Here is a 12,581-nt window from a genome sequence, read left to right on the forward strand (position 1 = left end):
GAAGGTGCTGGTGGTCCCCATGGAGGGCAGCCACTGGCTCAGCATGCGGGAGGCCGTGCGGGAGCTCCACGCCAGGGGTCACCGGCAGTGGTCCTGTCTCTGGAGGTCAATGTGCACATCAAAGCAGAGGACTTTTTCATCATGAAAAGCTACACCGTTCTGTATACCCAGAATGAATTTGATTTCCTCATGTAGGGCCATTTTATTCTGAGTTTTGAAAGAGTACATTTTGTAACGATGATGTTGCAGACTATGGGGGCTTTGAAAATGTGTCTTTGCTCTTTCAAAGGTCTTGTAAAGGGCTTCTGTGTAACAAGGACCTGAATGCCAGTTCCTCTGATGTGGTTTTAATGGACCCTATTTATGCCTGTGGGGCAGTGCTGGCTAAGTACCTGTTCATTCCTGATGTGTATTTTTTTGCGTCTATTCCCTGCGACTTAGATGCTGAGGGCACAGTGTGCCCAAACCCTTTCTCATGTGTTCCTAGGATATTAACAATGAATCCAGACCGCATGACATTCTTCCAAAGGGTCAAGAACATGCTCTACCCTCTGGCCCTGAAGTACATTTGCCTGATTACCTTCACTCCTTATGCACGTATGGCCTCTGAGCTTCTTCAGAGAGAGGTGTCGCTGGGGGAGATTCTTGCCTCTGGATCCGTGTGGCTGTTCAGAGAAGACTTTGTGGTGGAGTACCCGTGGCCAATCATGCCCAACATGGTGTTCATTGGGGGCATCAACTGTGCCAACAGGAAACCTTTATCTCAGGTGTGTACTGCTGCTTTTGTTCAATCAGTGCTCCCAGTGGAGTGCATTTTATTTTTTAAAAAACAACAGTTCAGGGTGTTTTGTTATGTACTGGTTTTTCTGATGATTTCTACCTCTCCTCCTCCTCCTCACCATCTGTGGTGAGATGCATTGTTAACGTGCCTCCAGGAGGGCAGTAAAGGCTTCCAATGATCTCTGAGAGGAGTGGGAGGCAGGGTTGAGGGTGTGTGATAGGATTGACAGGCAGTGGTGTGATTCCACCGTGATTGCCCCTTAATAAAGGCATCGGTATAACTGTTGTGCGGTTTTCTCCAGCGGAGTAGGAGCAGGTGCTGGAGCTGTGAATTTATCCTTCAGAGGATTTTGCCTGAGGGTGTTCAACAGAAGTGTAAGCAAAGTGGAGTCTGGTTGCTTGTAGCTCAAAAGACAGTAAAGAAGCAAGACTGGTGGATGTGAAAGTTTGCTTGGATGAATGTTTCCGGGAAGCGGGTGGAGAGAGGAGAGTCCTGTCCAAACACTTATTTCCTCCTTGGACAATCCGAGGCAAGAGCTTTTATTGACAGAGGGAAGGGGCCTCTGTGTAGAAACAGCACAGTCAGCTCTGACAGTCATCTTGAAATTGGTGTCAGTGGTCTGACCACCATCATGTTAATTTTTGGTGCTCAGTCGATCAGTTGTGGCCAATTCTTTGTGACCCCATTGATGGTAGCTTGCCAGGCTCTTCTTTCCATGGAATTTTCCAGGCAAGAATACTGGAGTGGGTGGCCATTTCCTTCTCCAGGTTTAATTGCTTTGAGTACAGTTAATCTTCAGTCCCAGGGCCAGTTTGTTCCCATTTCCTTGAGGCCAGTTCTCAGAATGGTGGCAGCTTCTATGTCATGGCTACATCTGGTCACCATGGGGTTAACTTCTTCCACCTCATGGGGGTTTCAGTGTCTATGACAGCTCACAGGATACAGCTCAGAGCATTATCTATGGCCCCTGAGGAGGAACTAAAGGTCCTTGACTTTGCTTACTGACTATTTAGTTTTGTTGGACTGTTTTCCTTTGTTTTTGCATTTTCTCACTTCGTTGACTAACGTCATTCTTGGGCTAAAGGTTTTCCACAGACAGAAGGCAGACAGAGGACATGGCCAGTAAGGACCATGGGGTCTGGCACCATCAAAACCAAGAAAGAATTGGTATATTGCATCTGTTGACCTGATAGTTCTTAGTGGTTTTGTCTTGGAAGAGATTGAGGTGTGGTTACAGGAGAATTAAATGCCAAATGGAAGGAGAAGTTTCAGAGAGGTTGAATAAATTAAGTGGAAGTGGGACCATAGTGGAGAGAAAAGTCTGGGTTTCTGTGATTGGAGAAAGAAATAATTGGGTCCAACTTTTCAGAGATGAAGCTGTGCCTGCGTAAGTCTCTGAGCAGGAGTTGGGGTCTGGAGTAAGATGTGGGGATGTACATAGCTGAATGGCATGTTAGGTAGGTGTTTAAGGTGGGATGTCATCAAAGACTAGTGATGAGGCCTGGAGAGCAGGGAAGACTGAGCAGTGATGTTGAGAAGTGGGTCTCAAAGAGGAAGTTTTTGACCACATCACCACACCTACCCCAGCCCAGGTCACTGCACCCCAAGTTTCCATGATGGAAACTACCACTTTCCTCATGGTTTCAGAGTCTTCCCATGTTAACCCTGAATATTTGGGTTTAATTGAAATAGGACTCATAGGGGCAGGGTTTGTCTTTTAATCTACTTAGCCCCCCTTTTTTTTGCCCACTTATATGACTTGTACTGAGTTTGTATTAACTTCCATGACTTTGGATCTCTTATGGTTTTTGTATTCTTACTTTTATATCCCTTTACATTACTGTATTTATTATGGCAAAGGGCTCTATCTTCACATTTCATTTTTGCTCACACCACAATCTATTCTACTTGGTTTTCTTCCTGTATGCAATGCATTTGTCCAATTGTAAAATATGTATGTATCGACTAGATTTGTAAAAGGTGGAAAGTACGGAAGCATTTAAAAAGCATTTGCCACTCCGTTCTTTCTAGTTTTTCTGTGTGAATATGTTCTCTAGAGGTAACTGCATTGGTTCAAATCCTCACTCCCGTTTTTCTAGCTGAATTACCTTGGCCGTGTGACCTAACTATTCTGACTTTATACTGTCATTGTAAACACACAAATAGTATCTATTATCATTATTATAACGTGCCCAGCAGACATGGTGTATCATGTGAAGGCATTTGGATATGTTTGTGCCGATTTCTTTGGTACGTGAAAAATCATGTACACTGAAATGTCCAAGTGTTACCACGGTACACACACTGTTAATTACTTTTGCTCCACTAAACTGTTGTTTTTACTTTGAGATTTTGTCACTCATTTCTGTAGTGTGTTTACACTTAGAGGTTTACCTTTGGAGGTGGGCTTCCCTGGTAGCTCAGATGGTAAAGAATCCGCCTGCAATGCAGGAGACCCTGGTTTCATTCCTGGGTCTGAAATGTACCTTGGAGAAGAGAATGGCTGCCCGCTCCAGTGTTCTTGCCTGGAGAATCCCGTGCACAGAGGAGCCTGGTGGGCTACAGTCCATGGGGTTACAAAGAATCGGACATGACTGAACGACTTTCACTTTACCCTTAGAGGTGATGGCTTTGAATGTTAATGGACAATTTTTTCAAAATATGAAATATTAAAATCTAAATCTTTTGCATTTTTGTTTCTTCTCCTTCTTAAGATTTATGACACGTTGAATTATTTTACTGGTCTTCTCAAAGAAATCGCTTTTGGGTTTGCTTGTTCTTTTTACTATTTTTGTTTTCTATTTCATTGATTGCCACTTATTTTTTTATTGATGATGTCATCCTTGCTTAGTTAATTTTATAGCTGTTTTTCTGCTTTCCTTAGGTAAGCATTAATTTTCTTTTGTTTTCCTAATAATAAAGAATTGATGGTCATAAATAAAGCATTTCTTAGATCCCTTAGATTTTGAAATAAATTGTTCTCATATTCTTTCTATTTCTTAACTCAAACTTTTGTTTTTGATTTCCTCTTTGAGTCAGTGACTATCTGCTTTTGAAAAATAATTTTATTAGTTGTTTATTTATTTTTGGCTGCGCTGAACCTCTGTTGCTGCTCAGGCTTTTCTCTAGTTGCCGCAAGCAGGGTCTACTCTTTGTTGCAATGTTCAGGCTTCTCATTGTGGTGGCTTCTCTTGTCGGGGAGCACAGGCTCCAGGGCGTGCCGGCTTCAGTAGCTGCGGGACATGGGTTCATCAGTTGTGGTTCCCAGGCTCTAGAGCACAGGCTCAGTAGGTGTGGCCCTCGGGCTCCGCTGCTCTGAGGCATGTGGGATCTTCCCAGATCAGCGATTGAACCTGTGTCTCCTGCAATTGCAGGTGGATTCTTAACCACTGAGCCACTAGGGGAGCCCTGCCGTTTGTTGTTGCTGGTGTTAACAAGGTTGCTTCTTAGTTCCCATGTGGTTAAGATTTATTGTGGTTACCTTTCTCCTATTTTTTCTATTTATTTTGGATTGTAATCAGAGAACGTTTCTTGTGAAGTCACTGCTGCTGCTGCTGCTAAGTCACTTCAGTTGTGTCCGACTCTGTGCGACCCCATAGACGGCCTCCTACCAGGCTCCTCGGTCCGTGGGATTTTCCAGGCAAGAGTACTGGAGTGGGGTGCCATTGCCTTCTCCGTGTGAAGTCATTGCTATAAAAATTTCTTAATAGGTCTTCTTTCTGATCTATTACAGAATTATCCAATAGAAGTATAATGCATACCACATGTGTAACTGAAAGCTTTGTAGTTGGCATATTTAGAAAAGCAAAAAGAGGGTTACATTAATTTTAATAGTATATTTTATTAAATCAGATATATATATATATATATATATAATATTGTCCTTTAAAGATATACTCAGTGTAAAAAATTTTAAGGTGTTCGTTTACTATTATTTCTTTCAGTTTTACTGAGATATAATTGACAAACTGACAGGCAGCCCTGAATAAGCTTAAAGTGGATGGCAGAGTGATTTGACTTTTCTAGATCATGAGGTGATTGCTATAACAAGTTTAGTGATCGCTCATCATCTTATATAGATACAAAATTAAAGGAGCAGAAAAAATCTTTTACCTTGTGATGAGAATTATTAGAATATTCTCTTAATGATGTTCATATGTAACATACAACAGTGTTAAATATATCTATCATGTTATACATTACACCCCTGTCCTTGTTTCTCTCATAATTGAAGCTTGTCCGCTTAGACTGCCTTCATCCAACTCCCCTTTGCCCCTGCTCTCTGCCTCTGGTAGCCACAAATTTGATTTCCATTTCTATGCATTTGTTGATTTTTGAAATATAATTGACCACAGTGCTATGTTAGTTCTGTTAGACAACATAGTGATTCAGTACTTCCATACCCGTCAAAAGAATCACCATGATAAACCCAGTTATGATATTCACAGTAGAAAGGTATTACATAACTTTTGACTCTATTTCATACACTCTTATTTCATACCTGTGACATTTATTTTGCAACTGGAAGTTTGGATCCTTTAAAAAACTTTTTAATTTGAGAATAATTGCTTTACAAAATTGTGTTGGTTTCTGCCATACATCAACATGAATCAGCCATAGGTATACGTATGACTCCTCTCTTCTGAACCCCTCCCCATCTCCCACACCACCCCACCCCTCTAGGTTGTCACCCCTCTGGGTTGTGCCTGATTTGAGCTCCCTGCATCATACAGCAAAGTTCCACTGGCTATGTATTTCACATATGGTAATTTATATGTTTCCCTGCTACTCTCTCAATTCAGGCCCCTCTCCTTCCCTCACTGTGTCCACAAGTCTGTTCTCTGTGTCTGCGTCTCCATCACTGCCCTGCAGATAGGCTCATCAGTACCGGCTTTCTAGATGCCATGTACATGCATTGAAAGAAAGTGGCAGTCAGTCATGTCTCACTCTTTGTGACTCCATGGACTGTAGCTCACCAGGTTCCTCTGTCCGTGGAATTCTCTGGGCAAGAATACTGGAGCGGGTTACCATGTCCTTCTCCAATATATGCATTAATATATATTTGTTTTTCTCTTTCTGACCTCTTCACTCTGTATAACAGGCTCTGGGTTCATCTACCTCATTAGGGCTGACTCAAATGTGTCCTTTTCTATGGCTGTGTAATATTCCATTGTGCATATACCACAAGGCAGTTTGCATTTTCACCCCCCTTACCCTTCTCTCTCCTTTCCCCTCCCCACCCCTCTGTCAGCTGCTTCTTTGCTCTCTGTATCGATGAGTCCATTTGTTTTGTCATGCTTGTTCATTTGCTTTGTCTTTTTTCCCACATGTAAGTGAAATCATACAGCATTTGTCTTTCTCTTACTTCACTAGCATAATACCCTCTAGGTGCATCAATGTTGTTGCAAGTGATAAGATTTCTTTCTTTCTTATGGCTGAGTAATATTCAATAGCCAATATGTCTTGGCTATTGCAAACAGCAATACAACAAACACAGGGGTGTATATAGCTTTTCTAATTAGTGCTTTCCATTTCTTTGTAGGAATACCCAGGAGTAGAATTTCTGGATCATATGGTAGTCCTATTTTTACCTTTTTGAGAATCTTCGTAGTGTTTTCCGTAGTGGCTCTCCCAGTTTACATTGACACCAACGATGCCCTAGAGTTCCCTTTTTCCTACATTCTTGCCAGCACTTGTTATTTATTGTCTTTTTGATAATACTCATTTTGACAGGTGTGAGGCAATAGTTCTTTATGATTTGGTCTGTATTTCTCTTATGATTAGTGATGGTAAGCATGTTTTTATGTGCCTGTTGGCCTTCTGCATGTCTTCTCTGGAAAAATGTGTGTTTGAGTCTTCTGCCCATTTTTAATCATATTTTGTTGTTGTTGACTTGTATGAATTCTTTGTGTACTTTGGATATTAGCCTATTATTAGATATATCATTTGCAAATATCTTCTTCCATTCGGTAAGTGGCCTTTCCCTTTTGCTTGTAATTTTCTTTGCTGATCAAAAGATTTTAGTTTGATAAAGTCCATTTGTTTATTTTACTTTTATTTCTCTTGTCTGAGGAGTCATATCCTCCCAAAATATGTATTACTAATATCAAAGTTAAAGAGCATACTGCCTATGTTTTCTACTAGAAATTTTATGATTTTAGGTCTTACATTTAAGTCTTTACTCTACTTTGAATTTGTTTTTGCTCATGGCATGAGAGATTAATCCAGTTTGATTCTTTGGCATGTAGCTGTCAAATTTTCCCAACACATGTATTCAAGAGAATGTCTTTTCCCACTGTATTGTCTTACATGCTTTGTCACGGATTAATTGCCTGTATAAGTGTGGAGTTATCTCTCCTCTATATTCTGTTCCGTTGACTCTGTGTCTGTTTTAGCATCGGTACCATACTGTTTTGATCACTTTACTTTGTAGTACAGTTTGAAACCAGGAAGCATGATGCCTCTAGTTCTGTTCCTTCTTTTAACCTGAAGCATAATTAATTTGCAATCTTGTGTTAGTCTCTGTTGTTCAGTAAAGTGATTCAGATATGTATTCTTTTTCAGATTCTTTTCCATTATAGATTATTACAAGGTATTGAATAACTTCCCGTGATATACAGTAGGAACTTGCTATTTATCTATTTTATATATAGAGATGGATATCTGTTATCTGAACATAAGCTGTAAGGTGTAATGAAGGCCCAGGTTAATGTCCACTTCAGTCCCTAAACACTGTAGTGGAAAACTGGCCCCTTCAGCATCAGAAGAGGAGTTCAGAGAGCCTGTTCTGAAGCCAGGGGAAACCCTCCTATCCCAGGGTGACCAGACCTTGGGGGCCGGCACCCTTTGAACCCTGCTGTATCATTACTAAGGTCTGCTTGCCCACTGATGCTTTGTTGTTCTTCTTCTTCAGTTGCCAAGTATTGTCCAACTCTTTGTGACCTCATGAACTGCAGCATGGCAGGCTTCTTTGTCCTTCACTATCTTCTGCAGTTTGCGCAAACACATGTCCATTGAGTCAGTGATGTCTTCCAACCATCTCATCCTTTGTCACCTCCTTCTCCTCTTCCCCTCTATCCTTCCCAGAATCAGAGTCTTTTCCAATGAGTTGGCTGTTCACATCAGCTGGCCAAAGTCTTGGAGTTTCAACTTCAGCATCAGTCCTTCCAATGAATATTCAGGGTTGATTTCCTTTAGGATGGACTGGTTTGATCTCTTTGCAGTCCAAGGGACTCTCAAGAGTCTTCTCCAGCACCACAGTTAGAAAGCATCAACTCTTTGGTGCTCAGCCTTCTTTATGGTCCACTCTCACATCTGAACATGACTACTGGAAAAACCAATGCTTTAGGTAACAGCAACATGTATTCCATATGACAGATAAAGAATTCTTAACCAATCCTTCTGCTGTCTCCATCAAAGATCTTCTCAGATGTTTCCATATCTGATGGCTGCTCCAATGACTGTCTCCTCAACAGTACAAGAGGTGTCCAGTGTGGAACAGGAACAAACCAGAGAGCCACCATCCCCTTTTGGCTGAGAGAAAGCTGTCTTAGCAATGTTATATGTTTCCCTGGATGTGTTCTGTGTTCACCCATGAATGGGCGGGGAAAGATATTCAAGAGTTCTCAGATAAGGTCACATCCAGAAGAGGTTCTGGATGGGGACTGGGGCAGAGGTGACTCCTCAGCGTTCAGTCCAGCCCCAGACAACACAGTTAGCAGAGAGGTAGGAGGTGACCAAGGGAAAGGACAGGCACAGTCTTGCTATGGGTCTTAGATGAAGAACAAGAGAGTGAACTAGAATGTTCCCCAGAGGGAGCAGCAGAGTCAGAGGAGTTTTTCCAAGATAAGGGGGAGTGTTCTTTCCGGGTGAAAGCAGAGGTGATAAGACACAGGCATAGACGTATCCTGTAATATATGGTGTAATCATCAATCCTTGCCTTCCAATGACATGCCATTTTGCTTAAGTGACTTGATGATAAAATAAAGATAAGGGAACACATATAAGTGGCACAGCCCAACCAGAGACTCAGTAGCTTCTGGTTTGTGCGGAGATGGCCCTGGGACTGCAGCTTCGGCGGCAGGTGCTGGCTGGACTCCTGCTCTGTCTGTGCGTCGGGCGATGGGCTGAGGCTGGGAAGGTGCTGGTGGTCCCCATGGAGGGCAGCCACTGGCTCAGCATGCGGGAGGCTGTGCGGGAGCTCCACGCCAGAGGTCACCAGGCAGTGGTCGTTGCTCCGGAGGTGAACCTGCATATCAAGGCAGACGACTTTTTCACCATGAAAACCTACGCCATTCCGTACACCCGGGACGAGTTTGATTCCATCATGAAGGGCCGTCCTGATGAGTTTTTTGAAAGAGCACGTTTTCTAACATGGTTTTTGGAAACTATAGCAACATTGAAAAATGTGTCTTTGTTCTTTGCAAGGTCTTGTGAGGCACTATTGTATAACAAGGACCTGATCAGAGACCTGAATGCCAGTTCCTTTGATGTGGTTTTAACGGACCCTGTTTACCCCTGCGGGGCAGTGCTGGCTAAGTACCTGTCCATTCCTGCTGTGTTTTTCTTGCGTTTCCTTCCCTGTGACTTAGATGTTGAGAGCACAGCATGCCCAAACCCTTTCTCATACATTCCTAGGTTGTTAACAATGAATTCAGACCGCATGACATTCTTCCAAAGGGTCAAGAACATGCTCTACCCTTTGGGCTTGAAGTACATTTGCCAGGTTTCTCTCACTCCTTATGAACGTATGGCCTCTGAGCTTCTTCAGAGAGAGGTGTCATTGGTGGAGATTCTTGCCTCTGGATCGGTGTGGCTGTTCAGAGGAGACTTTGTGATGGACTACCCGCGGCCGATCATGCCCAACATGGTGTTCATTGGGGGCATCAACTGTGCCAACAAGAAACCTTTATCTCAGGTGTGTACTGCTGCTTTTGTTCAATCAGTGTTCCCAGTGGAGCACGTTTTATTTTTTAAAAAACAATAATAGTTCAGGGTGTTTTGTTATGTACTGGTCTTTCTGATGATTTCCCCTTCTCATTCTCCTGCTCACCATCTGTGGTGAGATGCATTGTTAACGTGCCTCCAGGAGGGCAGTAAAGGCTTCCAATGATCTCTGAGAGGAGTGGGAGACAGGGTTGAGGGTGTGTGATAGGATCCACAGGCAGTGGTGTGATTCCACCATGATTGCCCTTTTGTAAAGGCATCGGTTTAACTATTGTGTGGTTTTCTCCAGCGGAGTAGGAGCAGGAACTTGAGCTGTGAATTTATCCTTCAGGGGATTTTGCCCGAGGGTGTTCAATAGACGTATAAGCAAAGTGGAGTCTGGTTGCTTGCGGCTCAAAAGACAATAAAGAAGCAAGACTGGTGGATGTGAAAGTTTGCTTGGATGAATGTTCCTGGGATGGGGATGCAGAGAGGCGAGTCCTGTCCAAACACTTATTCCCTCCTTGGACAATCAGGGGCAAGAGCTTTTATTGACAGAGGGAAGGGGGCTCTGTGTAGAAACAGCACAGTCAGCTCTGACAGTCATCTCAAAATCAGTGGTCTGACCACCATCATTTTGATTGCTTTCAGTACAGTTAATCTGTCCCAGGGCCGGTTTGTTCCCATTTTCTTGAGGCCAGTTCTCAGAATAGTGGCAGCTTCTATGTCGTGGCTACAGTCTGGTCACCATGGAGTTAACTTCTTCCACCTCATGGGGGTTTCAGTATCTATGACAGCTCATGGGATATGGCTCAGAGCATTATCTATAGCATATCTATATCTATCTATCTATATCTAAAAGTCCTTGACTTTGCTTACTGACTATTTAGTTTTGTTGGACTGTTTTCCTTTGTTTTTGCATTTTCTCATTTCTCTGACTATACTCATTCTTTGACTAAAGGTTTTTCCACAGACAAAAGGTAGACAGAGGACATGGCCAGTAAGGACCATGGGGTCTGACTCCACTTCAAAAGGAAGAACTGACAGATTGCATTGGTTGACCTGATCGTTTTAATGGGTTTTGGCTTGGAAGCCGCTGAGGTGTGGTCACAGGAGACCTAGATCCCGAAAGGAAGCAGAAGTTTCAGAGGGACTGAATAAATCAAGTGGAAGTGAGACCATACCAGAGAGAGAAGTTGCGGTCTCTGTGATCAGAGAAAGAAATAGCTGAGTCCAGCTCCTCAGAGATGGAGCTGTGCTGACCGGAAGTCTTTTGACCAGGAGTTGGGGTCTGGAGTAAAATGTGGGGATGTGCACAGTTGGATTCCATGTCAGGTAGTTCTCCTTCACGGGACGCTGAAGTCATCAAAGGCTGGTGGTGGGGGCTGGAGAGGAGGTCGATCTGAGTCTTTGAACACAGTGGATGGGAGGAAGGCAGTGAGGTTGAGAACTGAGTCTCAAAGAGGAAGGGTTTGACCGCATCACCACACCTACCCCAGCCCTGGTCACTGCACCCCAAATTTCCATGATGGAAACTACCACTTTCTTCATGGTTTCAGAGTCTTCCTATGTTAACCCTGAATATTTGGGTTTAATCAAAATAGGACTCTTGGAGCAGGATTTGTTTTTTAATCTACTTAGTTAGCCCTCTTTTTTTTTTGCCCATTTATATGACATATACTGGATTTATATTAATTTCCATGACTTTAGATCACTTAGAGTTTTTGTAGTCATATTTTTATATCTCTTTATATGAATGCATTCATTATTGCACAGGACTCTAACTTCAGTTTTCTTTTTTTTTTGCCCACACCACAAAAGATTTATTCTACTTTGTTTTCTTCTTTTTTCGTGCAATGCATTTGTTCAATTATAAAATATGTATGTATCTATTAGATTTGTAAATAGTGAAAATGAGGGAAGAGTTTGAAAAGTAAATGCTGCTGTTTTCCTTTTAGTTTTTCGGTGTGAATATATTCTCTAGAGTTAGCAGCATTTGCTCACATCTTCACTCTCATTTTTGTAGTTGAATGTCCATGGGTGGCAGACCTAACCATTCTGACCTTAATGTTGTCACTGTGAACATGCAAATAGTATCTAGTATCATTATTAAAGGGTGCCCAGCATGACAAGTTATGTCATCTGGAAGCATTTAGATATGTTTGTGCCAATTTATTTGGTACATGTAAGAACATTTACCCTGTAATTCTCAAGAGTTATCATTTTTGTTCCGTTAAATTTTTATTTTGAAATTTTTGTCATTCTCATTTATTTGATTTGGTTTACCCTTAGATGTGACTCCTTTAAATGTTTATGGAAATTTTCATCAAAATATGAAAGATTAAAGTTTAAATTTTTAATATTTTTGTTCCTCTCCTTCTTATAATTTATGATATGTTGAGTTACGTTATTGGTCTTCTCAAAGAAATAGCTTTTGGATTTGCTCTTTCGTTTTACTCTTTTTGTTTACTATTTCATTAATTGTAGCTTGTTGTTTTATTGTTTTTGTTAATGGTATCATCCTTGTTTCCTTTGGTTTAATTTATAGCTGCTTTTCTAATTTCCTTAGGTAAGCATTAAGTTCTTTTATGTTTTCTTAATAATGAGGAAATGAAGTTTCTTTATTCATAAATAAAACATTTTTCTCAATCCCTTAGAATCTTGCATAAATTGCTCTCATTTTTTTTACTTTATGTTTTTGATTTGCTCTTTGTGTCAGTGGCTTCTATTTATTTTAAAGAAGATTGTTTCTTAATTCCCATATAATTAAGATTATTGCAGTCATTTTTCCCTTATTTTTTTCTAATTATTTTGAATTATAATCAGAGAATGTTTCTTGTGAGTCACTATTTTTAAAAATTTCTTAATATGTTTT

At 41.5% G+C, this 12,581-nt stretch overlaps 1 protein-coding gene across 2 annotated transcripts in view; it reads left to right on the forward strand.

The window, feature by feature from the left end:
- Positions 1-12,581, forward strand: part of LOC104989533 (UDP-glucuronosyltransferase 1-1-like) — a 129,344-nt gene that overhangs the window by 88,879 nt on the left and 27,884 nt on the right. Inside the window, exon 1 of one of the 2 annotated variants that reach the window (XM_010841238.1) lies at positions 8,820-9,698. The exons of the other annotated variant lie outside the window; for it this stretch is intronic. Within the exon in view, the coding sequence (XP_010839540.1) occupies positions 8,835-9,698 (864 nt within the window). The 5' untranslated portion in view covers positions 8,820-8,834. Of the gene's footprint in view, positions 1-8,819; positions 9,699-12,581 lie in introns of those variants that run through there. 2 annotated transcript variants of the gene reach the window in all.

This window comes from Bison bison, unplaced genomic scaffold (genome assembly GCF_000754665.1).
Source record: "Bison bison bison isolate TAMUID 2011002044 unplaced genomic scaffold, Bison_UMD1.0 scf7180017864158, whole genome shotgun sequence".
In the NCBI taxonomy this organism is placed as follows: Eukaryota; Metazoa; Chordata; class Mammalia; order Artiodactyla; family Bovidae; genus Bison; species Bison bison.